The 27,417-nt window shown below is 43.4% G+C and overlaps 2 protein-coding genes across 4 annotated transcripts; both read right to left on the reverse strand.

The window, feature by feature from the left end:
* Window positions 1-348: 348 nt before the first annotated feature.
* On the reverse strand, window positions 349-15,552 carry Ddx55 (DEAD-box helicase 55). 3 transcript variants are annotated; one of them, XM_015502405.2, is made up of 14 exons: window positions 15,393-15,552; window positions 12,816-12,866; window positions 12,638-12,724; window positions 11,820-11,911; window positions 11,679-11,741; window positions 10,714-10,863; window positions 9,042-9,231; window positions 5,874-5,956; window positions 4,761-4,892; window positions 3,150-3,242; window positions 2,476-2,590; window positions 1,872-2,040; window positions 1,249-1,541; window positions 349-851 (listed from the first exon to the last, which is right to left on the reverse strand). In XM_015502405.2, the coding sequence occupies exons 1-14, from the start codon at window positions 15,498-15,500 to the stop codon at window positions 675-677; spliced, it is 1,803 nt and encodes a 600-aa protein (XP_015357891.1). In that variant the 5' UTR covers window positions 15,501-15,552; the 3' UTR covers window positions 349-674. The 3 variants fall into 3 exon arrangements, with proteins under 3 accessions (XP_015357891.1, XP_048641459.1, XP_015357893.1); XM_048785502.1 differs by lacking the exon at window positions 15,393-15,552 and adding an exon at window positions 15,095-15,264; XM_015502407.2 differs by lacking the exon at window positions 4,761-4,892.
* A 1,217-nt stretch (window positions 15,553-16,769) lies between these two features.
* Tmed2 (transmembrane p24 trafficking protein 2) lies at window positions 16,770-26,947 on the reverse strand. Its single transcript, XM_048785479.1, has 4 exons — window positions 26,645-26,947; window positions 25,547-25,739; window positions 21,597-21,704; window positions 16,770-18,287 (listed from the first exon to the last, which is right to left on the reverse strand). The coding sequence occupies exons 1-4, from the start codon at window positions 26,834-26,836 to the stop codon at window positions 18,163-18,165; spliced, it is 618 nt and encodes a 205-aa protein (XP_048641436.1). The 5' UTR covers window positions 26,837-26,947; the 3' UTR covers window positions 16,770-18,162.
* Between the last annotated feature and the right edge of the window lie 470 nt (window positions 26,948-27,417).

The raw sequence follows: 27,417 nt of genomic DNA on the forward strand, positions 1-27,417 counted from the left end.
ACAGTGTTGCCTCAATACTGCAAGCTGACCTCAGGCTCCACACATTGGCAACAGCAAGTGAGAGGCCATCAGCCATAGCCATACAGGAAGGCACTAGACAAGGATATACTCTTTATCCAATAGAAGGAAAAACCATGTAATAATTCATTCCCAGAATATGAAGTGTTTCCTGGTCTTCAGATATTCACTAATAAAGCAGCCCTGAGAATATTAAAAAAGAAACCCCAGTACATTCACCACCTCTGCAGGTGCTCAGTGCAGGGCAAAGGATAAGAAGTCCAGGGGCCACGGGCACACAGAAAGGTCACTGCCTGGAAGTACTTAGGAACTTTAAAAATACTTTAAAGATACCAAGGTGTACTTGACTTTATTTAGGTTTTTTAAAGTTCCTAAGTACACTTCGGTATCTGTTAAAAAAAAAATATTTACAAAAATAACCTTAGGGGAAAAAACGCTCTTTAGCTACAGGTGACTCACCAAAATAAACACTGACATCTATTATTTACACTCAGATTTTCTTCAAGACTAGTGTGCTCTGAGTGAAGTATTCCCAAGTGAGAAATCCCCTCATTGCTTCCCAGTCTGAAAGAATTGCTTCCAGGATGGACTCTTCTCAGTGTCCCCTGAGTGAGGGGCCACTTGTGCCCACCTGTGCTTCACCTAAGGCATTGGAATCAGCAGTCATCGTCCAAATCTGACATCTCCAAATCTGCTGTTGTGGCTCTTCTTTTGCCACTTGTCAACAACCCCTTCTCAAGTTGTTCTTCAGTAATTTTGCCTTTCTTAAACTTTTTCAAGAGCCTTGTGTCATTAAGAAGTTCCTCCATATCCTCGTCTTCGATATCAGAACCCTAAATGCAAACAAGAAACCAACAAACTTAATTCCTCAGCAACAGTGTAGTGAAACCAGCAGGCTTTTTTTTTTTGGCAATGGGCGGGGGAGAGAGGCAGCACCAGAGATTGAATTTAAGAGCACTCTATTGCTGACCTCTAAAAGTTGTAATCCTTGCAAACCTCCTGCCTCAGCCTCCCAGGTTGCTAAGATCAAAGGCACACCCAGCAGTTTTTACTGTGCAACGCTGTGCTCTCACATCAGCTCCCATAAACACAACTTCCCACCCTGCTGATCAACACAGTATAGAAATGTGACAGCCTCAGACAACTCCTATGTTCTATTGTATTCAAACGTTCTATTGTTATATTTGCTCAGAATTTTTAAATTTAACCAGTAAAAACTATAAGCTTTACCTCTTCCCTTTTCCTTTTTTCATTCATCTTTTTCTTCCTTTCCTTTTTGGCCTTCTGCTTCGACCAAGCTTTATTTTTCATGAATTTTCTTCTCCCTTCATTTTCCATTTTCTCTTTTCTTTGTTCCTCCAGTAGTTTCTGCCTCTGCTTTTCTCTAGCTTTATCTTTAAATGGAATCGTGTCTGTATTAATGTCCACAGGCACAAAATCTGGAAATTGCTTTCCTCTCAGTTCTGGCATCTTAGGCATCCTCAGCAGGGCGAAACCTCGAGCAAGACTAGCAAAATCAAGATCTAATTAAATCAAAACACCAGCGTTAGCACACCAGAACATGGTCACCAGAACCATCAAGGAAGATTCCTCACAACACAATTTTTCTAACCAAAGCACTTAATAGATTCATGTGAATTAGAGTCACAGTAATAACTGTTTAACAAAGTAAAGAGAAATACTGAGCACCTAGTACTCAGTTGAGAAGTATCTGGTGAAGCCTAGGAAGTACTCCATTTTAAACAATTGGAAAACACTAATGTACCCCATACATTGTAACAGACAAAGCAATTTCATGTGTGTAAAACCATCAAAACAGAAACACAATTATGTGAAGCAAAGATCCAACCTACCCTTCAATCTGAAGATGAGGCTGCACTCATGCTTTGCGTAGGCCTGGACACAGGACACAAAGGCTTTCATGCCCTTTTCAAACACCGCTCTGTCGGCCAGGGCCAGGGCCCTGAGCTTGGGCAGCAGGTCCACTGTGTTCTTCTGAAGTTTCATCTCCTGCAGGGGGCACTGCACAGAGACCAGTCTCACTTCCCTGGCTTACGCCACCTCAACTCCAGGGGCCCCCCTCTGAACCAGTCCAAGAATACCAACAGCAGAATAATCCATTTTAATCTGAAAGCCTGAAGTCTGAATCCAGCCCAAATATTTTCCTTGGTCTATAAAGTATTTTACATTTTCAAAAGAAAATTTGAAAATAAATTTCGCATGATTCTGCTGTGACAGGAAAGTACAGCAACACTAGCTCTGTGTCCCCAAGTCATGGCCTTGGCCTGGACAGCAGTAGCCAAGGTGAGGCCAAGGCCCCACAGCCTCAATGCCTGCCAGGCTCCGAAGTGGGCACCCTACCCATCCCTCATCTATTCCTCTGACCATATGTGGGACAAGAACTGTTGTAGCCACCCCATTACTGGGTGTTCTATACGAAAAGAGAAGACAGCTTACTTTTTGGTTAATTGCCAGGAAATTGACGTACGACTCTTCCATGGGCAGGAGAAACACCAGGGCGCTGCCCCCATGGCCAATGCGGGCTGTGCGGCCACAGCGATGGACAAAGGCACTGTGAGGACAAAGGTGGGAGCTGAGTGGCGGTGAGCAGAACCCAGGCCCCAGCTACACACTGACACATCTGCACTGCTGCGGGGACAGCCGGACCCTATTGTCCAGCAAGAGAAAGGGGAGAACAGCTATCACACCAACACCACCATGAGTGCGGCGAGACGCCCAGGGTGAACTCCAGCACAACTTGAGTTAAACGTGTGCCTTTCTCTAGGATCATACAGGGAGCAGACTCAGAAAATTTGGGAAGCAATGAAAATTATAAAGAATAAAACAAATGATCTATAATCCTTATCATCACTTAGGAGCTTAGTTACGGATTTTTTATATATGGGAAAAATAATTGCAATTTCCACATATGGTACTTTGAATTGCTTTTCTTTCCCCCCTTAAAACAGCCTATCATGTACTTAGAAAAAAGCACACCAAAGGTTATTCACCCACTAATCTATTTTTTGCTATTTAAAATAATGTTTTGAACAAGATTGTGTTTACTTCCCCCATGTTCCTGGTCATTAAGTTCAATTCCTCATCAGAACGGTCACACTGCATCGGAGTACCTGGCGTTGCTGGGAGGGTCATACTGCAAAACCCAGTTCACTTCAGGAATGTCGATCCCCCGCGCCATCACGTCAGTGCACACCAAAATCCCACTACAACGGGAGAAAAGAGCATTCTGAGTAAGGATGTCACCATCTCTATCACCAATAGCAGAATAATCCATTGAGGTCTGCCAACCGCAATGACAACAGCAACACAGAGGTTCTGGAGGTTCCACAGAAGCAAAGATGTTTTCCCCCCAGTATTGGGACTGAATGCAAGGGCACTCTACTAATGAGCTATATCCCTAGCCCTTTTTATTTTGCCCAGGCTAGCCAGGCACAGTGGCACATGCCTGTAATCCCAGTGACCAAATTAAAATAAACAAATACTTCTTGATGGTAATATTTCATTTTTTTCTTGCTCCTAAGAATCTCCAGAACTTGACGAATTCCCAAGAAAATGGGGATTAGGAAACATAGCAATTTTTTTTAATTAGTATATTTCCATTGAAAAACAAAACTGTGGTGGGCTAACCCTTGGCAGCCACTTCAAGAAATAAGTGATATTTTCACTCCACTTTGAAGCCAAGTCCTTGTCCAGCAGCTGCAGAGCAGAGGCAGGGTGGACTGGAATGGGGCTGGAAGCATGAGCAGTGGCCCAGTCTGGGCCTGGTGCAGATACCCACTGCACACAGCTCCAGAGCCCAGAAGACCCCGGGTACTCACAATCCCACGACCTCAACGTCCTGCTTCTCGACTAGTGGTGGGAAAACAAAGGTGGGGCAAAGCCAAATGGAGACTGCAGAGCTAACCAACAGCACTGGCACCTTTCTAAACCCTCATCTGCATAATCATGGGCTAAGAGCTTGGCCCAATGGCTACATAAACCCCCAGAGCAGCACACTCAGGCAGCAACCTGCTAGCGGGTCCCTCTGACCCTGCCAGAGTTGTTTCTATTCTTGAATAAATCCTGCTCCTTTTACTTTCCCCTTCCACTGTCTGTCAATTTCTGTCTTTAGATATCCAGAAAGAATCTGGCAGTGAGCTGCTGGGGTCTACTGCAACCCTAGAGGGCAGAGCCCACCATAAGAGGTGCAACACATTTACGCAGACCCCACATGCCAGCAGAAGTGGAGAAACACCAGTTTCAACCTTGCCCTTAAGACTACTTTAAGGAAGCCATGCAGTGCTTAAGAAAAACGGAAACAAGCTAAGCTCATCAGGAAAGCATGAGGTCCCTGCTGTATGGCCATCATGTTGACAACCTACAGGCAGCTTCTGTCCCAACAAGCCTACTCTGCCCTGCTCTGCCATATTCACCCAGTAGACAAACAGTTGTCAAAACTTCTCTGAGCCAGGCACCAGCAAATTCAGGAACAAACATGAAATACAAGGGTACAAGCAGGCAGGGAAGTTCAACGACTAAACCAGGGACCCCAGTGAAGTACACAGGGAATTGGGGCAGGAATGGGGCGCTGAGTATTTCTATGGAGATACCATAAGTGGGTATGAGATGGAAGAGGGCTCCAGGCAGGGAAAGTTTCTGAGATAAAGAGAGAAAAGGTGAGAGTGGGACCTTAAAAAGGTATAGTGGTTGGAGACCTAATACTGCCAATGAAGCCATCCCACCCCCGCAACTTGCGGAACTCCATGAAGATCTTGTTGCGCTTGTGTTTCATCTTTCCATGAATGCACATTATCTTCACGTTCTTCACAAGGGCCTCCAGAGCCTTGCCATAGTATTCCACACAGGTGCAGGTGCTATGAGGCGGAAAAGAGGGCTTAGGGCCATGCCCCTCTTGGTCCTCCTAAAATGGGGACGGGAGTGGTGAGCAACAGGCACGAGGGGAAGACTGGTGGCACGCCCTCTTTGGGAGGATGGATGGAGGACTAGCACCCACCACTGAGCTCCAGAGTGGAAATCCCCTGTCAATGAAAAGCATTAGACACGAGCCAAAACTCTGAGGGTCTTGCCCACTGTCAAAGATATTCAACCAAAGGGGTCCCCCAGTCCCTGAAAGAGGCTTAACTGAATGAAGTACCCATCCAGGACAAAAACAAGGACAGAAGACATAAATAGGCAAGATTCAAAATGTTCTTATTCTTGGAGAACTGCTCCTTCCTCAATAAGCCAAGTTTGATCAAACAGATCCTCCCTCCCAGATAGTCTCGACTTGGGGCTGAATCAGCTGAGGAATGTACACAATGTTCCTATCCTGCTCTGGGATAACAGGACAAAACCCACCATGACAGACGGGTACCTGCCCAAGCCATTCCCAACCACTTCTTTCCTCACCTGCCTCTACTACAAAGCCAAAGTCAGCCAGGGCAGAGGAGTTTCTGAGAAAGCTTTCTGCTTATCTGATAGAAAAGTTATATCTGACATAACCAACGTTGCCACTCCACCCCATATTTCCCCCGTACCTGCCTTCAGTGCAGACACAACAGGGATTACAGAAGCTAAAGGTGATATTCAGGAGGGAAAGGCCAAGACAATCACAGACTCACTAACCCTGACACTGCCGAGACATTTAAAAGTCAGAAACTACCCATCTGTGCACCTGCTTCTACAGAAAAATAACCCTCCCATTAGAGCCTCAGAAGTTGGGCTTTCAATTATTTCAGCCTAGCACACCCCGAGAACAGAATTCATCCTAGACAGAATTCAGGACCCAAGGATCACCTATACCAGCATATTTTAGGTGGAACTGAATCCCTCTCAACTAGAACCCGAAGGGTTACCTGAAGAAGACCAGATGTTTCTCCTGTTTATGATTTCGAAGAAAATGCACTAACTGATTAAATTTCTCATCTGCCTTACACACCTGTAAAATACAAGGAAAAATAAAATAAAAACCTATTTTAAAAAGAAAATACACATAAATAAATAAATAAAAATATATATATATATATATTTGGCAGTACTGAGATGGAACCCAGCACTCTATCACTGAACTACTTCCCCAGCCCTTTTATTTATTTATTTATTTTTGGTGCCAAGGATTCAACCCAGGGGCATTTAACCACGGAGCCACATTTCCAGCACATTTTTATATTTTATTAGAGACAGGGTCTTGATGAATTGCTTAAGGCCTTTCTAAGTTGTTGAGGCTGGATTTGAACTTGCAATCCTCTGACCTCAGCATCCGGAGTTGCTGGGATTATGGGTGTGCGCCACTGCGCCCAGCTATCTTTTATTTTGAGATAGGGTCTTGCTAAGTTGCCCAGACTAGCCTTGGAGTTGTCCTCCAGAAAACCAGCCTTAAGTTTTAAGGGTTACAATTTCCTCCAGAATCAGAGACTGAAGTCAGAAGATTAATCAGTCTACCTAGCTCGGAAATGTTAACATGTGCTGCTGCTATAAACATCTTTTTTGGTGCTGGGGAATTGAACCCAGGGGCACCTAACCACTAAGCCATATTCCCAGCCCCTCCCTCCCTCTCTCTTTCTTTCTTTCTTGAGACAGGGTCTCATTAAGTTGCTTAGGGCCTCACTAAGTTGCAGAGGCTGGCTTTGAACTTGCAATCCTCTTGCCTTAGCCTCCTGAGCCACTGGGATTACAGGTGCATGCAATCACACCCAGCTATAAACATCATTTTTAAGTCACAAAATCATAAAACTGAGAGAAATGTTGTTGGGCAGGCCTATAATGACTATAGTTAGGCTTCCTTACCTAGGCTTCTTGCAAGCTATGCTATGCTTTAGTATGCAGCCAGGGCAGGGAACTGGCTATGTTAGGGTTTCAAGGCCAGAAACATGCGGGGCATATAGACTCAAGGTCATAAACATGAACTTGTGAGCACATGCCCCCTTATGTAACCTATTGGCAGTGTGCCTTCTCTGTTTGGCTTGCTTATACAAAGGGCCTATGAAAAAGACTCAGGGCTAAATAGGGGTAAATAAGGGGCAACAAAAGGGAACTGGCTGGGGGCTGAAGCTAAAGCTGGAGGCTGTGGCCACCTCTGAATACGACACATCTTCTATCCTAACTGCATCTTGCATCTTCTTCCACCTGTTGAATCCCACACTTCATTTCCTGGGTCTGAGCCCCGCACAACAAATGTCATCTAACACAACTGTTCCCAAATCCCAACAAATGGACAGGGAGCATGCTGGCTTCCACACCAACTCTCAGAGACACCATTAACACGATTCTGGGGCAGCAAGCACATTCTGCCTCAGCAGGTCTGGGATGGACCAGTAAGACACACTACCCACAAGCTCCCTGGGGTCAGAGGCCAGGTACAGAAGTCACTGCTCTCAGCTGGACACAGCTTTCCAGAAAGCAACGTGCATGATTACTGGAAGGACTTCCATGCAGACAGACCCCACAGTCTCTCCTAACAACCAGCCAGATGTTCTATCCAAGCCCCTCACTGGAGACATTAAATTGACAGGAACACATCTCCCTGATTTTCAGAAAAACTTAAAAATCTCAGTTTGGACGCTCCTCTCAATGCACCTGAACATCTCTAAATACCATCTAATAAATGCAAAGAAGTAGAAAGCAACAGTGCATACAGTGGATATTCACAGCCATAACACTAGTATTTACTATGTCCTAAGCAATCCAAAACCCCTCTTTGTGAATGAATCAATCCTCAACAGCCCAGCATTGGGGACTCCCAAAGCACCACTGTACATGTGATGACCTGGTAAGTGCACTCAAGGACTTAGTGAGGGACGAAGGTGTGACCGGCACCAGGGCAGCCTACTCTAGTACCAGGTTCCACATACTGCATCCTGTACTGAGTCCTTCCCACCCCATGAAGAGCCAGCATTCCACCTCAACCAGCCTCGACAGAAACACAGCAGCAGGACCACCCACCTCAGAGAAGCCTGTCTAACTTCAGCAGCACTCCAGGCAGCGGCGCCCTGGGCAGTGCCTGATGTGCAAGCTTCTTCTACAGGTCATCTGTCATCTGCCCACAGGTCAACCAGCCAGGACGGCCACACCCACCTACCCCTCCACAGCAACTGGAACCCTTTGGTTTTGAAACCAACCCTTCTGTGAACAGCAACTGTGATTAGTGCCAAAGTGTTCTTCTGGGCCGAAAAGAAAAGTCTCGTCTCCAGGTGGACGGTCTGATGTACCCCATAAGCAGAGACAAGGTCCTGTGGGTCCTCCAGCTCCCAGTGCTACTTCCCTGGCTGCCAGTGCTTTCAGAGCCCCTGTGGCCCATCCCAGCAATGGGAGAGAACAGAACCTGAGAGGGTCCAGGTGGCCACAGTACTGAATAATCCAGGTTCCCAAAGTCTGTCCACTGCCTTGCAGAGATAGCCCAGAAAACAACAACTAGGACTGACACCTACAAATCCAGCCGGAATCAGACGCAGGTCAGAATTGCAGAACCTTCAGGCTTGGAACAGAACATTTAGGTAACAAATCTCCTATAGCCTGTCACCTGATTTTCTGTTTTGCCAGCACATCCAGCTGTGCCCTTTCACAACACAGGCTTATGCTACTGGCCCGGAGCTACAGTGCTGAACCATGAGTCCCCGGCACATCGCAAACCAATGTGATAAAAACAGCTGGTACTTGGGGAGGGAAGTTCAGAGGCACTGCCGTTGGGATTCCAAGTGTGCCACAGGGTCTTTTTCTTTTTTTGGGAGGGGTGATTGGGTACTGGAGATTGAACCCAGGGGTACTCTACCCCTGAGCCACATCCCAAGTGCTTTTTTTTTTTTTTTAATTTTAAGACAGCATCTCACTAAGTTGCTGAGTCTGGCCTCCAACTAGTGATACTCCTGCCTCAGCCTCCTGATTCACTGAATTACAAGCCTGAGTCACTGCACCTGGCTCGCAGAGTCTCATTTTACACATTTACTTTCCCTGTGACCCTCAAGCACATTCCTAGAACACCACCATCATTCTGAATCCCAGGCTGGAGAAGACAAGCCAGTGCTCACCATGTAGTAGTTCTCCAGGCGGGAGGGGGTCTTCTGGGTGCTGCTGGCCGCCACACCCTTCTCCTTCACTGAGATGCGGACAGGGTTCCGGAGGCCTGCTCTCACCAAGTTCTCCACTTCCTGTGTCTGTGTGGCAGAGAAAAGGCCCGTCCTCCTCTGCTTTGGCAAAAACTCCAGAATGGTGTTTATGCTGAAAAAAAAAAAAAAAGAGAGATCTTACAGTTACTCCATCACTAAGCAGCAGTGAACAGGTGTGTTTGAAGACTGGACAAGGGGCCAGGGCTGTGGCTCAGTACTAGAGTACTTGCCTAGCATGTGTGAGGCACTGGGTTCGATCCTCAGCACCACATACAAACAAAATAAAAGTACTGTGTCTACTTACAACTAAAAAATATATATATAAAATATATACATATATATATATATATATAAGTTAAAAATAAAAATATAAAAAGATTGGACAAGAAGCCATCCAAATATCTACAACTGATATTACTGAAATCTGAGATTATGAGTGATGTTTATTTATACTTTGTGGGAGCCAACCTTGTACATGACTGAGTTAACTCCCCTGCTGGGAGATGTGGTGTCAGGCACCCATGCTGCTAGACTGACTGCCCCGCTCTTCTAGGGTTCAAGTGACTGTCTTTGTGCCTGGGCATGGCTTCCTACAGGCCCATGGGGAACTATGCTCACCTGTTCCATTATAATATAATCCCTTGCCCTGTTTAGGATAGAATGTTCCATTGAAGTGCCTTGTGTGTGTCCCCTTCTCTTACTGTGCCCTTGGGTGTGGCCTACCTAGATGTCAGTCAGCCTGCTGACAGCAGACATCATGAAGACAGACTCAGCCCCCTGAAACCCGACCTCTTACCTCATTTGAATAGATTCTCCTCAATAAAAGAGGTCAGCGGGTGCTCTCTCTCTCTTCCTGCGGACCCTTAAGGTCAGAGGAGCCATCACAGCGACTCCAAAGAAAAAGGTATTTGTGTGTCGTTTGGTTATTTTGTGCAGCCCAATCAGCCCAGTTTTCCTGGAGTGACCCTTGAGCCTTTTAGTCGCGAACAGAAACCCAGCAATACTTTCATTTTTCCAAGGCTTCTCAATGTAATCATAAATGACACTTTTATACTTGGATGCCAACTAATAATGTGAAATTAGGACAAAATTTTTGAACCTAACACTGTACCATGGACTTTATATAGGTGAACTGTATGCTATGTGAATTATGTTCCCTAAAAAATCTGGGTTTGCTTGCTGGTTTGGTTTTGGTGCTGAGGATTGAACACGGTGGCTCTCTACCACTGAGCTATACCCGTAGCCCTTTAAACTTTCTATTTTGAGACAGGGTCTCACTGAGTTGCCCAGGCTGGCCTCAAATTTGCAATCTTCCTGCCTCAGGGATTACAGGCATGTGCCCCTCACAAGCCAAAGTCTGTTTATTAAACAAAAACCTAAGGAAATCATGGGGGAAAATGCATTTTAAGATCAAAGATAAAAGAAATGAAATTAAATTGAGTGACAGAATCTGAAGGATAACCCACCTCATAATTTGAAACATCAGTGAGGCTAGTAAACAAACAGTCATGAAGTGATGAAGGTGTTTCATTTGGCTCTCCTCTTTCAGTTATCACCCACACCGCCAAAGTCAAAGAAGTCCAAAATGGGGTACCTTGCTTCAAATCCCATGTCCAGAAGTCTGTCTGCCTCATCCAGCACCAGGACATCCAGGGACTTCACATAGCTGACAAGGTCCAAGCCCTCACTCTTCCTCCGGAACATGTCCTCCAGGCGACCTGGAGTCGCCACTATGATATTTCCCCTTGGAAAGAAAGTCAGTATTTACCACACACTCTGGCCCTTGGAAATATCAGAGATGGTTCCCAAAATACCAAGTTCCACATCGCCAAAGTCACATAACCTCCATTAAGAAAAGTGGCCAGGGAAAGAACAGCACGAACTCCCCGGCTGTGTGGTATGTCACTGGTGTACAACCACAACCGCATCACTTGCCACCATCTGTCCTGCTCTCACACCAAAACAGCAGCTGAGCCACCGTCAAATACTGAAGGTCCACATGTCCCAGAGAGAAAGGGTTTGCTGGCGTCTAACCTCACCAAGTGAGGGAGCATGCAAAGCCCCACGAACTCAATTTTTTTTTTTTTTATGGACACAGTATCTTTAATTTATTTATTTTTATGTGGTGCTGAGGATCAAACCCAGTGCCTCACATGTGCGAGACAAACGCTCTACCACTGAGCTACAGCCCCAGTCCCTACGAACTCAACTGTTAAGAGAATCTGACTGGGCCAGCCGAGGCCCCAGAATGACTGACCTGCAAGAAGTCTCTTCCACAATGTGGATTATATGCCAACAAAGGTAAAGAACCAGGGGAACACACACATCTGGAATTCCATCTTAAGAAACCCAAAACTGGCACTGCTGGGCCAAGAGTCCTTCAGATCACAATCAGCTGAGTCTGGGTATGGCCCAGGCCAACCAGGTGGCTTACATCCTCCCTGACCTGAGGAGCCTGCCTGCAGAAGCACCTCTGGACTCTCCATCAGGCCTCAGCCATGCAGATGCCTCCGGGGCAGTGCCAAGGGCAACGGAAAGGAGCAGAAGCAGCAAGCTCACCCTTGTCGCCTGAACCTCTCAACATCTTCTCCAGGGTTCCTGCCTCCAATCCAAAGAATCTGGCTGAAAAAGGAAATAGGTCTTTGAGCAATTCAAGCAAAACAACAGTCTGTGGTGACAGGGACACTGCATCCAATTTACCTGAACTGTGGGAAGTGCTTCGTGAAATGCGACAGGACCTCATCGATTTGAATGGCCAGCTCTCGAGTTGGGGTGATGATTATGGCTCCCACCTACCCATGTGGAGGGGAGGAGCATGGTTAGCATTACCCAGGGCCCCAGAGCACCCACTATTCAAGGGGACAATTCTCAGGGGAACAGCACATCCTGGACTCCCGCCAGCCTTAGACCATGGCATGTCCACTGCTCTGAATCACAGTTATTTGTCATTACCGTGAGCATTGAACCACTGCTTCTAGGGGAATGTAGTCAGGGTCTCGCCAAGCTCTGGGCACATTTTCACCAACCAAATCAATGCGCAACTTCACTGTATACAGGCTTCTGTTTAAAAACACCGTATTAAATAAATATCGCTGACTTACTCACACTGAACTCACGGCTCTACAACTCATCTACCACAGACCTCTGCATGTCACGGCCTCCTTATACTCAGAACACTCATGGCTCCACAGCACTACACTACCGGCAATTAAACAGCAAAATCACCCCAAAAAAGCACAAAAATGTGCAAACATGTGATACTAAACAGACCACAAAAATAATACTTCTCCACAGCATGAGGGCTGAAATTCAAAGAATTCTATGAATGACCATGAAAGCACCCAAGCATCAATTTTGGGGTCATACATTTTAACAAGCAGACAAATTCAAAACAACAATGGGATAATGAGGGTCAGCTACCTTTAATCTTCTCAAGCTTCTGACCAGCTTCTTATTCAGCTGTAATAATTATTCAGTCTGGTAACCAAGTGGCAATAAATCCCGTTAGCTCTCCTCACCTGACTCTTTTTTAACTTCTCTTCCCTTCTCAGAAGAATTTCCAGGATGGGGATGACAAAGGCCAGCGTTTTGCCACTACCTGTGACCTGCAAAGGAGGACAAGCTTTGTGCTGCTTTTCCACACAGTGCACTTGAAGAGAACAACGAGGACAGGCTCTATCTGCAGGAGGAACTTACCGCTTCTGCAGCGACGTCTTTATTTCTCATGAACAGAGGGATGGTTGCAGACTGAGGAGAGAGATTGCAAAGTGTAGTTAAAGAATGCCCTGAACTTGCTGGTGAGGCCCTGGGAGCACACTAGGGGGCTAAGGTTGCAGTGGACCCTGGAGGGCTTAACTCAAACGGGGCAATGGTATCTGCATAGACATGTGATAGGAGTCCTGGATTCAAGCCCTCTTTTTTCCCTCCTTGGGCCAGAAAGGGGTTAAAAACTTTGCGTCTTCAGGCATCTCCCAGCTCTGGTGTCCGGGTTAGAACAGGGATTCAAATAAGCCCCCAGTTTAAATACCAGGAGCTCCTCGAGTTTTACCAAAAGCTTGGCCCTGTAGCTTCAGCAACCAAAGCAGCTAAATCTGAAGCAGACACAAGTCTTGGTCCTAAGGTCACCTCCTCCAGGACTCCACTCCTGGTCTCCAGAGCATGGGCTCAGCCCTACCACAGCATGTGTCATACCATTCCAACTACTTCTACACAGGGCTTGTCAACCTGCAAGGTTTCTGTCCTCCCTCCCCCAAGGAACATTTAGCAATGCTGGCGACATTTTCAATTGTCAAACCCAGGGTGAAGGTCTTGCTACTGGCATTTGGCAGGCAGATTCCAAGGATGTTAATATATCCTAGGATACCCCAGACAGCCCTCACAACAATGCATTTTCCAGATCAAATGTCAGAAGTATCAAGGCTACAGAGCCTGCTCTAGACCACTGTCGTCCGATACAAATATAATAAGAACCACATACATGATTTTGAATTTCCTGTTTCTACATTAAGTAAAAAGAAACAGGTGGAATAAATTTAAATAATTTACTTAACTATATATTCAACCATTGTCGCTTCAATCTTTAGTCGTTACTACAAAATTAAAGATATTTCCCATTCTTTTTTCGGATTAAGTCTGTTATTTCAACAGAGCACATCTCAGTTGGGACTAAGTGCTCAAAAGCCACTAGGGGGCTGAGGTTGTGGCTCAGTGGTAGAGCGCTTGCCTAGCATATGTGAGGCACTGGGTTCAATTCTGGCACCGCATATAAACAAAAAAATAAAGGTCCATTGACAACTAATAAAAAAAAAAAAAAAGCCACTAGGGCAGGAATGGACAACTCTAGGTGAGGAGTTCCAACTGGGACTGGGTCTTGTTTGTGCTACACTGCACAACATGGCACCCAGCTCTGCCTGCTCTGACATCCTTCCTGGTGGTTTTAGGCACAAATTCAACATTTTAAACAGAAACCTCTTGATTTTTCCCTCTGAACCTGTTAACCCCCAGCCCCAGCCTTCCTCATATTGGCAAATGGAACATCCACCCAGCTACAGAAACCTCAGGATCCTTCCAGAGTCTGCTCCTTCATAACCCCCACATTCAGCCCCTCAGCAATCTCAATGCCACCCTGAATTTTGACTTCTCCCTGTTCACTGCTTCCATTCTACTCCATGCCTCCATTCCTCACAGTCAAGGGCCTCCTGAGGGACCTCCCTGCTTCTTCATCCTTTACACAGCTTCCCAGACACGATGGCTTCTCACTGCATTTAGAATACAATCCCAGCAGCTGGGTGCTGTGGTGCACCCAAGTTTAAGGCCACACTGAGCAACTTAATGAGAACCTGTTTTAAGTTTAAAAAAATAAATAAATAAAAAGGGCTGAGAGATGTAGCTCAGTGGTAAAATGCCACTTAGTTTAAAACCCAGAACCAAAATAAATAAATAAATAAATTCAAGCCCCTGCTCTGCTCATCACGACTGGAACTACTCAGCTGCAAATCTCTCTGTTGCTCAAAGTTCATTTCCAGCCAGCCCCGGAGCAGTCGCACTGGCATTTCTCTCTGCTGCAATAAGCTGCCCCCAAACACCTTCAGCCAGCCCCTTCTCAATCATTCAGCTCTCAGCTCATGACACCTCAAACAGGCGTTCTCTAACACCCTGTTCTTGTCCCTGCTCCTATCACACCAGTCTGTTAGAGTTCCTTCCCAACACAGGAGCAGCTGAAATATCTCACCCCCCTTACTTCTTTCTCTAGCTCCTGCATTAAGAATAGGTACCAAAGCTGCAATATCCCCAGAGCCTAGAAAAGTACCGGATACGCGGCAGGTCCTCAATAAATATTGCTTGAATAAAGAAAGACATTGTGCAGTACGGTGCACTTTTCCCACAGTAACAACAGGGAACCTTCACTGACTCCCATAATGGACCCATGCTGTGTTTATTTAATACCCACAACCCTATAAGCCAGGTCATGTTACCTCCGTCATTCAGAGAAGGAAAATGAAGCAGAAAGGTGAAGTTACTGTCCGAGGTCTCACAGCTAGAGCTGAAGGGTCAGGATAGAAACCAGGCCCTAAGCCCCAGTAGCCCAGGGCGGAGGCCAAGACCACCGTGGCTGCCAGATCCACCGCTTCGCATCGCCGACACCGCCCGAGACGAGGCAAAAGCAGCGGCTCGGGGCGGACAACCCAGCGCGAGCGGAGTGGCCCTAGCGGCTGGTCGGCGCGGGTGCCCGCCGCGCCACCGGCCTCCTCCCACCCGACCCAGGACGGATACCTGCACCGGCGTCATGGACGAGAAACCCAGCTCCCGCAGCGCACCCAGCACCCGCGGGTGCAGGGGCACTGGCAGGGACCCCCAGGAGCCCTCCGTCACGTGCTCCATAGCGCTCCGCAGCCCTCCCGCCGGAAACGCCCCCGCGCCGGCGAGCACTTCCGCTTCCGGCGGCAGGCTTCGCCTCCGGAGCGGAGAGAGCGGGACCCAGAGCGCGGCTGATTCCGAGCTTCGCCGCGCTCCGCGCACCGAGCGGGTTCCGCTGCGCGAGAGGCTCTGCGCGGTTCCCAGCTCCCTCCGCCAGCGGGAGGCAGGTGGCCGCAGGACGCTGCGTGCAGCCGTGGCGGTGGCAGGGCGGGAGGCGGGCCCGACGCAGGTAGACTCCAGCCGGTTCGCCTAGAAGTGGCGGCCAGAGCCCTAATCTGGAGCTCCGTCTCCCAGGGCCGGGCTCCCCGCCGCCTGCGTGGCTCATTGTCCTCGCTCACCTTCCTTCCGCGAGCTGGGCTCCGAGCACGAGTCCCCTCCTGCCCTCTTCCCTTGGGAACTCGTATTCTGATTACCGAAACCTCTACCCGGCTTTATTCCGCTCCGCAGTGTTCACCCTTAACGCACCATCCACGCACTCCGTTCGTTCATCTCCCGAGAGGTGAGGGTCTTCTACATCTCTTCCATCTGCGGCAGGCGGTCAGACCCGTGGGATGAACAAGCGACGCGCAGACTCCAGCCATCCCAAACTAAGTTGAGATAAAAGCCTGGAGCAACGTTCTCACTGAAATGAGCCTAGACCCAAGACAACCCTAACAACCGGTTCAAACTTGGTCAGACAGCACTCACAGCAGGGGCACAGGGTAATCGCAATGCACTGTTTGCCTTTTGCTCTCGTATAGTTTTCTGATCTTGGGACCTTTTCCAAGCCTGTTCTCTAATTTCCAAAATTATTTTACCCAAGGTAATGGCAGTTTTAAGACATAAATAGGACAGGCCATGTAAGGAAAGCACTTAGCACCAAGCCAGGACATTACATAGTACTTTATAAAGGAAGTTTCTAACGACAGAATCCTGATTCCACCTTCTATTTATATGGAGCTTTGGGCAAATCATCTATTCTTTCAAACCTATTTCCACATCCATAGTTAACAACAATCATATTTTCCCCAAAAAATAGTACTTAAAATGTTAATGATGAAAAGAAACTATACCATGTGGAAACTAAAGTGATGCCTTTTGTTCATTATCCTCAAGATTATAAAAAACAACAAACAACAGATGCTTACAGCAGCTGTAATTACTCATAAAACATGGACATGTCTCATACATAAAAGAAATTTGGTATTTGACAAATGTGAATTAACAACCATTAACATATAAAACACAGAATACTGTTTTTAAAAAGAATTGTTTATTTACTGAACCTGGGGCATATATTAGATACACAACCAATTTTAAATTTACATTTTTTAATTCAATTTTGAAGTGTTTTCACACACACAAGAAACAAATTGGTATGCAACAGTTGTCCTAAGGTGAAACACAGTCACCTTATCGATAAACTGTTGCAAGTATTTTCACCCAAGGCTGAAAAATTGTGTCCTGAACATGAAAACCTGTAACAAATTTAAATTAATTATATAAAACTTGTTACTTGTAGTTTTCCCCTTGCAAAGATTCAAAAAAAAAAAAAATGTACAAGTAACTAATATACATCAGTCACAACATAATCCTGGATCATTTCCACACCAAAACCCAATGCTCCTTTAATTTTAAACCCATCAGAGATCAAGAGAAAGTCTTTTCATTTTATATAAAACGAAAATCACTTGTACCAAAAAAGAAAGACCCAGGAGAAACAAAAACAAAAACCCTAGTGCTGACACTGATACTCAGTGTCTTAAAGTGGCCCAAAGGCCACTCTCAAAAATAAAATAGTGGCTGTATATCACTGCAATGAAACCCAAGAGGCTTTAACCCTTTGGCATCAGAAACCCAGATTTTTTCCAATTATGTAAATGAACACTTCCCACGTGCCAAGCGTGAAAAAGGGGCTGTGCCAGTGCAGAAAAGAAAAGCTAGCATTTGCTCAAATACCCAGAGAATCGACTTTTCAGAGACTTCTTATGAGGTTAGGTGGAAACAAACAAACAAACAAAAAAAGATTATTAGCTGCTTGTGTCATCAATTTTCGTGGAGGTGATTGAGTCCTAAGGTCATATGTAAAAATTTGGGGCAAGTCTTATGCGTAAAACAAAACAAAAAGACCAAATATAAACACACCCAGCCTGATAGTACACTCCCCAGTCAGATAGCACTGCCATTAGGCTGGGCAGAAAATGTCAAGATTCAGACTGTTGCTTCACTCCATGAGTCAACAAAATGAAACTTTAACAACTTGAACCACAGGATGAGGGAGTCCAAAGAATGCAGCCATTTTAGTAAAGTACCATCAGGCTTTGTGTTGCTTTCCTGCATTTACTACAAAAGGGAAATAAGACATAATAAAGACTATACTCCTATATTTCATTTACAGTGTTTGAGTTCTGGAAGGACCTGTATGATAGAGGCAACATTCAAATAAGAAATTTTATGCCAATCAAATGTCAAATTTTCACTACAACTTTCCTAAGGTTTTTCCCCCAAAATCTATTAATCAGAAAGAAACATAAGCTGTGAATGTACAGTTCAGAAAATAAAAATGTAGAAACTAATGACATTATTATGACCAAGATGTTTGGTAAACAAGTGAATTGTGAGTTTGGGATCATCAGGAAAAGGCCTTTTAAACAACCCTCCGGACTTCAAAAAATCTCTTCAGGTAGTAGATCTGTCCCAATGTCATGGCAACTAGAACAAGAGCTTCAAAGAAGGACCAAAGGACCACTCTGCTGTTTGTGTTGTCATTGACTGTTGAGGACAAACAAACAAACAAAATTTAATAACTCCGCAGAAAGGCACAGGCATCATCAACTAGCTTCTAGTTGTGAGTGAATGTAACGGGTGCACACCATTCACAGTACTCTAAACACTTCTGTCCCAAGCAACTAAACACTCTCAGAGGCAGAGATTGTCAGCTTTACAAAGGACCTTAAACATTCACTGAGGGCAAGCCCACTGCACTATGTATAGCAAACCGGGAAGAAAAGAGACTTGCCCAGGTCATGCTTCTAGGGTTTATACCCAACCCAACCTCTTTTCTATCTATAGATAAAAAATGTTCTCCTGCATTATAATCTTTTTTTGGTGAATCAGAAAATTGTTTTAAAAATTTAAGGATTTATATCAAGAACATAGATTTATATAAAATGCACTATTTACACTAAGCCGAAACATGTGAACCTAAGTGTCTTTTTCCTTAAATATTTATTCAACAAATATTTACTAAGCACCTACCATGTACCTAGATGCACGAGGCTTCTCAGTTTCATGGAGCAGTTACTATCAGACTGTCAATACAAGACAAACTTCTCACCATTTATCCCATTCTAAAGCTATGAATCTGACCCTTAAAGTAAAAGCCATGACTACACTATTCATTTACTCTACTCACTCTCTCACAATCTTTGAAGTCAGAGTGACTTGTTACTAAGCTAGTCAGTATTTCCACTTTTCTGCAAATAGCCAAATATTGAAAACAATCACAATTAGCAACATTATGTTAATCAGCTGACTGACATACTCTTAGATATACACTGTTTATAAAAAGATCAACTAGATTGTAACAGCTATTGGACCATCATTCAAAAAGAAGTGAAAAGCAATTAATATTTTCCAAAAGGATAACCTTATGGTTCCCTAAAAAGTTGTGCAATTTATAAGAGTAAGAACAGATACAAAATTAAAAATATAAACTAGAACTCCAAAAGCTATCAAAATCACTAAAATTTTAGAATTAACTCCATGACATGAAATTTACTTTTGCTGAAAATCTAGTAAACAATTTTTATCATAATTGTGAATGAATGCCATTTTAGTATTGTCTGAAAGAGGAATGGTTGAATAAATTCTTTAAAACATTAAGCAACTATTAGTATGTTTTAGAGACACAGAAAAATGTGATTCATTTTGTTTTGTGTGAGTGGGGAATGAACCCAGTGGTGTTTTACCACTGAAATAAAGGTATTAGTGTCCATCTACAACTAAAAATATTAAAAAAAAAAAAAAAAGGTATTACAACACTGAAGTAAACAAAAGATCTCACTGTGTTCATCTCTGAGGAATCAATGCTGTTGAAAAAAATATATGAAAAACAATACTGTTGGAAACATATGATTTACAAAATTAAAATGTATATCTGAAAGTTCAATTCTATAAATTACTACAGGTTGAGCATTCCTAATCCCAAAATCTGAAATGCTCCAAAACCCAAAATTATTTGTGTTGTAATGCAAGGCTTAAAAAGTTTCACAGTCCCAGCCAGGCCCAGTGGCACATGCCTGTAGTAGCTCAGGAGGCCAAGGAAAGAGCACTCCAAGTTCAAGGTCAGTCTCAGGAACTCAGTGAGGGCCTAAGCAACTTAGTGAGGCCCTGTCTTAAAAATAAAAAATAAGTGATAGGGTTGTAGCTCAGTGGTAGAGCACTTGTCTAGCATGTGTGAGGCACTGGGTTTGATTCTCAACACTGCACATAGATAAGTAAAATAAAGGTCTACTGACAACTAAAATATATATATATGTATATATATATATATATATATTATTTAAAAAAAAAAAAAAAACCTGCAAAGCAGTGAATGCCCTTAGCTCTTTGATTTTCTTCAGGGCCCTTCCCACCCAAGAATGGGCTGGCTCCAACCTAGGAGCAAGTCAACCAACAAATAGGTCCCTAGCCATCCCTGAGGGTGAGGAGATGGAGAGTGGTAGGGGAGGATGTAGACAAACTGCTCCTTTTTGAGTTCCTCCTCCTTCCACTCCCTATCCCAAACTCAGAAAAAAGAATCCCAATTTAAATTGCTGTGCACATACAGATAAGAGCTTGCTCCCATTGAAATCTATCCCCAGGAGCTACTTGGACAATGAAAGACACAAGAACAGGTGTGGACCTGGTATAAAATATGGTATCTGGTCTGTGTGTCAACAGGGCACCTGTTAATTTTAAATGCAAAAACATAATATTTAATGCTCTATCTTGTATCAAACTTTTGCAACCTACCACAAACTCCAATCACTTTTTCCACAGAAAAATGTATTCCAAATTTCTAATTTACAAAATGGTGATCCCAAACTGATCTTTTTCTGGGTACTTGCTTACATTATGTTTGGTGTTTTGTATTCTTTTTTTTTTTTTTTTTTTTTAATTTTTAGTTGTAGATGAACACAATACCTTTATTTTTATGTGGTGCTGAGGACTGAACCCAGTGCCTCACACATGCTAGGCAAGTGCTCGACCACTAAGCCACAGCTGCAGCCCATGTTTTTTCCTATTCTAACTGGAGTTAATCTTCTTCAATTTTAGGGAATAAAATATGTTAAATTTTAGTGTCTGGTATAGGTTTCAGGTACATGACTAAAAAGTAATAAAATATCAATTTACAGTGGTTTTCCCTGCTGCTCTGCTTATTCCTTAGCTAATCAGAAGATTTTAAATTTTCTTAAAATTTAAAAGCTCGGGGCTGGGGATGTGGCTCAAGTGGTAGCGCGCTCGCCTGGCATGTGTGCGGCCCGGGTTCGATCCTCACCACCACATACAAACAAAGATGTTGTATCGCTGAAAACTAAAAATAAATAAATAAATATTAAAAATTCTCTCTTAAAAAAAAAAATTTAAAAGCTCTTTAAAGCTTATGCTCAATCTTTTTGTAATTTTTTTTTTGTAGTTGTAGATGGACAACTTGTTTAAGGATCAAATCCAGTGGCAAGCACTATGCTACTGAGCCCCAGCCCTTATTCTCAATCTTTTTTTAAAAAAAAAAAAAAAAAACTTTTATTTTTATGTGGTGCTGAGGATCAAACCCAGTGCCTCACACATGCTAGGCAAGCATTCTCCCGCTGAGCCACAACCCCAACCCCTTACTCAATCTTTATAGCATTTTGTGATATAGAACAAATGTCCGGATAATAATAAACTAGTTTAGAATAAAGTTCTACAAATGTGTATACTCAAAAAACATCTTTGTGTAGGTGATTTTTTTAAAGTCAAAGTTTTAGCACATTATGCTGGCTGCTGGGTGCAGACCTTTAACATGGGATACTGCCACAAAGATAAACCAGTACTCACTGGCTCTGTGTATCCTCTCCCGGACTTCCATGTACTCCTGTTCGTGCTTTACAGCTGTCATTGCCACTGCCAGTTCATTAATCATTTCTTCTAGCTTGTTCTGGTGAGCTACAGAAGGATTAGAAAACAGATTAGCATACATCTGTCAATCTCTTTTGATAACTACTTTTTACATGATAAAATATTCTTCAGAGAAGATATAGAAAGGAAGCAACTTTCAGAAATGTGGCTCAAACATCAATTAAACCACTGATGACAATTAATTATCTGAGCATTTTCCAAGGCCCATTCCCAGTAGAAAAACCTCTTTCAGAGTAAGAAACATACCATATAATGCTTCCTAAGTAAAAATTTCCCTAAGAAATTTCTTCTAGTCAAATGCTGCTGTTGTTTACTATACTAACAAAAAAGTAAAAATTGAGAAAGAAAATATACAGGAAAAAAAAAAATATATATAGATAGATAGATAGATAGATAGATATAGATATCTGCCAGGTGCAATGCCACAGGTCTATAATCCCAGTTACTACAGAGACTGAGACAGGAAGATGGTAAGTTCAAGGCCAACATGAGCAAATTATTGATGTGCTGAAGAAGATGTAGCTCAGTGGTAGAGCACTTACTTGCCTAGTGTGGGAAGCCCTAGGTTCAAACCAAACCCAGTGCCACAAAAAAAGTAAGTCCTATAAGTAACAATAAAATATGGGGCTGGGGTTGTAGCTCAGTGGTAGAGCGCTTGCCTAGCACATGTGAGACACCAGGTTCGCTCCTCAGGACCACATAAAAATAAAAAGATAAAATATTGTGTCCATCTGCAACTGAAAATATTTTTTAAAAAACAAGAACAGGCTGAGGTTATGGCTCAGTGGTAGAGCACCCACGTCGCACAGGTGAGGCCCTGGGTTCGATCCTTAGCACCACATAAAAATAAATAACTAAAATAAAGTTATTGTGTACAACTACAAAAACACTTAAAAAAAGACAATAAGAAAAAGTGCAAGGTACTTTAAAAAGAAATAATAAAATAACTGAAATCTACTTAAAAATTTTATTTGTTGATGGATCTTTATTTACTTATGTGCAGTACTGAGACTCAAACCCAGTGCCATCACTTAACTTGATGGGCCAGATGGCACATTCCTGTAAATCCCAGAGACTTGGGAGTCTGGGGGATTAACAAGGTCCAGGCCAGCCTTAGAAATTTAGCAAGGTCCTAAGCAACTTAGCCAGACCCTATCTCAAAAATAAAATGGGCTGGGGATGAGGCTCAGTGGTTAAGTGTTCCTGGGTTCAATCCCCAGTACAAAAAAAAAAAAAAAAATAACATAACTCTAATGTTAACTTAGGAGCAGTACCCAAACAGACTTTTAAACTCTATGTAACTGGACAGGGAAAAACATGAAGACACACTTAGGAAACTCGGAACCAACTCTAACATTCATCTGTGACAGAGTAATTATGTCACTATAGTGAAGAACAGCAAGCACTGTAAGTAAAGCAAGTCTCTCAGCTGCACAAGTCTGCAACAAAGTATCCTCTTTTATCAAAAATGAAAACAAGATACTGTTCCTTAAAAATATGCTTCTGGATAGTGCTATATTAGAACAAGGAAAAAACAGGCAGGAAAGAAATAGCACAAGGAAAAACTCCAAGGGGAAGGAGAGAATCTCTTCACTCTTGCCCAAATCTGGGATTCCAGTTTACAATGGATCATCAAGTTTAAGAGAAATCATAGAACCCCACCATTTGAGGCAGTTCAACTGGAATCTTAAGTCACCCCTCACCAGCTTCACTACTGAAGCCCCCATGCACTCTGTGGAACCTCTAGAGCAGGGTTTCTCAGAGTAGCATTGTTGACATTTTGGACCAAGTGTCCCATGTTTACTATAAGAGCCAGCAGATGCACTGGAGGATATTTAGCAGCATCCATAGTTTCTAGCCCTTAGATGCCAGTAACATCCACCCACCTCCATCTTGTCCCGAGAACCAAAAACATCTTCAGATATTGCCAAAGATCCTTATGCAGCAGAGATCATCCCTACTCAAGAACCACTGCTTTAGAGGAAAGCTCAATTTGACAGCTGCCATTCATTGACAAGCAAAAGCAAAATTTTATATATTGTGTTAAAGGATTACTTATTATATATTCATCAGCCAATATTTTCTAACCATTTAAATAGGACAAATTTTCAGAAAACAAACTCAAAGCCTTTTAAAACTTCTCTCTTCAAAAATTGGCTAAGCCTAAGCTGGGGTTGTGGCTCAGCAGTAGAGCGCTCGCCTAGCATGGGCAAGGCCCTGGGTTCGATCCTCAGCAACATATAAAAAATAAATAAAATAAAAATAAAGGTATTGTGTCCAACTACAACTAAAAAATAAATAATTTTTAAAAATTGGCTGAGACTGCCAGGCACAATGCACATACTCATAATTCCAGCAACTAGGGGAGCTGAGGCAGGATTGCAAATTCCAGGTCAGCCTCAGCAATTTAGCAAGACCCTAAGCAACTTAGCAAGACACTACCTCAAAATAAAAAATGAAAAGGGCTGGAAACATGGCACAGTGATTAAGCACCTCTGGGTTCAATCCTCAGTACCAAAATAAAACAAGGGAAAAAAAACAAGAATTAACCAACCCAACTTTGTAAATAGTCCTGAAAAATAAACAAAAGAACTACGTGGTACAATTCTCTAGATTCTGAAGATTTCAAATCCTAACAAAACTCTTTATCTTCTTTATGATGCTAGTACTCTACTAACTGTTCAATATCTGGGATATAAGTTATCATGCTAATACTATAATCCATGTTAAACTGCTGGTTTCCAAAAACCTAGCATGTACTGTGGCAATAAAAATTTCTTAAATGTGCAAGCAATTTATCCTAATCAGGGTTCACTGTTGGTCAGTTAAGCAATGAACAACCTAACTGAACATATGACCAAAGAATTTCTCAGCTACAAATGCTTCCAAATGAATTTTATAATTTTTTTTTTTTAGTTATACATGGACATGATATCTTTGTTTATTTTTATGTGGTACTGAGGATCAAACCCACTGCCTCACATGCTTGAGGCAAGCGCTCTGCCACTAAGCCACAACCCCAGCACCCAACTGCATTTTATATCCAACCAAGCTTCAAGTTAGAAACTTCAATAGTAAACAAGCATATAAAACATCTTCTATGACGTCAAAAGCACCTCTTGCAATAAGCTATATTTAATCAAGACTTTTTCTTATCTAGTTACAATTGAATCTTTCCATCTTTGAATATTCATTTTAAAGAAACAAAGATGTTCCTACCAAAATGTCAATCATCAGCTGCTAAGGACTTAGTGTTATTAGTTTAAAATAACCTAGCCTATATCTCCTGTCAATGAAATAAAAAACAACCTAATTAGTTGTACTTTTTTTTTAAGAGAAAAAACACTCTCATGCCACAAACTGAGGTTAGAGAAAAAGAAATCATAAATTAGACATTAGCAAACAAAAAGTTGCAAAAAGACAGGATGCTATCAAAAAACAATCCACATACCATCCCAGGTATCTCCACCACCTAAAGAAAAGTGTAAAATATGAACAGAAAAGGCAACAGAAAGTTTAGCTAATCTAGTCATGTCTACAAATGTGCAATTGAAGATATATATATATATATACCAGTATTATCAAATTAACAGAACAACATAAGACACATGCAAACTAAGTAATCACAAGAACACAGAGACAGAAAAGCTGCCAGAGGGGCAACCATAAAGAATGAAAAACTAAATATTAACTTTGAAAAACTATGTTAATTAGGGGACCTGCACAGGTAAAGACATTTCACATAAGGGTTTTGGTTTAACAGTTAAATGAACCTGGAATAAGAAAAAAATAAGTACTCCATTCAGATGGATAAAAGTGTATAGAATTAAAATTAGAATGTAATACCATCTTTCAACTATTTATCTCACCTTCTGTTTCCATGTCTTGTCCTTTTGGAGCCTCCCCAATGTCAATGGTGAACATCACTATCTTGGGAGTCATGGTAGACATCCTATTACTAAAACAAAACTTGTATGTTCCATCCATGTGAGCAGCAAATGTGTACTTCCCACTGGACTCTCGGTCTCCTTTATAAATTCCTTTATTGTCAGGTCCTGTAATCTGGAGGCAGGAGAGAAATACATAAAATGTCACAAAAGATCTCAAAAATCAAACTTTGTAAGAAGGATCTATCAGTAGTAGGAAATTTACTAATATGTAACTTTCACTTAACTCAAATTACAGTAACCACTCAATTCCAATTCTCCCACTTAATGAGACAATGGTGAACTAGACTGCACTCTAAAGCACCTTTTAGCTCCTATCACATTTGTGTCTTATTTGTCCAACTAAAACTTGCAACTCTCAGAAACAGAAACCACACCTCACCCATGATCTCAAACTGGCCTAATGCCATCAATAATATGTCACTTGTACGGCTGATGTTGAAATCCAAGAGAAAAAAAAAATCTCTTTAGAATTATTTTTTTTTAAGTACTAGGGACTGAACTCAGAACAACATATGTGACAGGTAAACACTTTAACAATGAGCTACCTCTCCAGAGCTTTTTATTTTCATTCAAGGTCTTTCTGGGTTGCCAGGGTGGTCTGGAACTCGCAATCCTCCTGCCTCAGCCTCCCCAGTAGTTGGGCTTACAGGCCTGTGCCACCTACACCCAGCTGAAATGTGTAATTTTTACAAAGTCATGTTTGAAGGTTCTACTGCCAGAAAAAACAAAGGAATGTGCTTTATCTGATATGCCTGTGACGGCTTCGGGAAAGAAAAAAATACTAATGTTAAAATTAGAAGACCCAAATTCTCATCTCAGCTTGTTAAAATAGAAAGCCCCTTTCACCTATGAAACAGGAGCCCAGATAACTGTCCTCCTAAATCTTTGCTAATTTGAACAGCCTCTCCTTGTTTTTGGATCGCACTTGTGCCCAGCGCGTGCCCAGTTCTACTGTCCAATGGAAAACCATTAATCCAGCTAGTCACGCTGGCAGGAGAACTCAAACATCAATCACACTTGGTTTCCTGGAAAGAAAAATTTAGCGGCAAATTTTCCCTTTTTTTTTTGGGGGGGGGTGGGGGTTGGAGTTCGGGAGTTGTTGGTGCCTCCACGACACTCCGCCTCCAGACAGTTCACNCTGACGAAGTAGCCCGAGGCCGTGGCCAGAAGAGCGGCCAGGAGCACCAGGAGCTCAGCGACCGTCACCATGGTGGGGCTGGGGCCAAAGCCAGGACCCGGACCGCGGCCTCCAGAGCCGCCGCCGCCGCCGCCACCGCTGCCTCCACAGCCGCCGCTGCCTTAGCTCCGCCCCTTCCGGCTGCGCCACCCGCGGGGTCTGATGCGGGCGCCGTGGATTGGCGGGCACCGGCAGCTGCCACGTAACGGAACCACGGCGGCCGCCGAGGGCCTTACAGGCTCCGTGCGCACAGCGTCTGGACGGCGGCTCCAAAGGGACAAAAACCATCATCCCCAGTCCTTTCGCGTTCAAAGTAAAGTTTATGTGAACTTCCCGAGAAAGTGTTAGCATCAAGAAGTTTCCCAATTTCTCCTTTCTCTTTTTTTTTTTTTTTTTTTAGGATTGTCCAGGAAGGTGGCGAAAGATTTGAAGGCAGAGATGGGAGTGGAGGGAATGGGAGGTAGAAGCCAAGAGCTATGAGGGGTTTCGTTGTACCCCACCCACTTTCATCACCTTGTTTACCTGGGGATGGGAGGCTTGGGGACGCGTGCAGACGCCGAGGGACCTCCGGAGCGAACTCCCTGGGTGACAGAAATACACCTACGTGGTGGAT

Source organism: Marmota marmota, unplaced genomic scaffold, assembly GCF_001458135.2.
Source record: "Marmota marmota marmota unplaced genomic scaffold, marMar, whole genome shotgun sequence".
Lineage (NCBI taxonomy): Eukaryota > Metazoa > Chordata > Mammalia > Rodentia > Sciuridae > Marmota > Marmota marmota.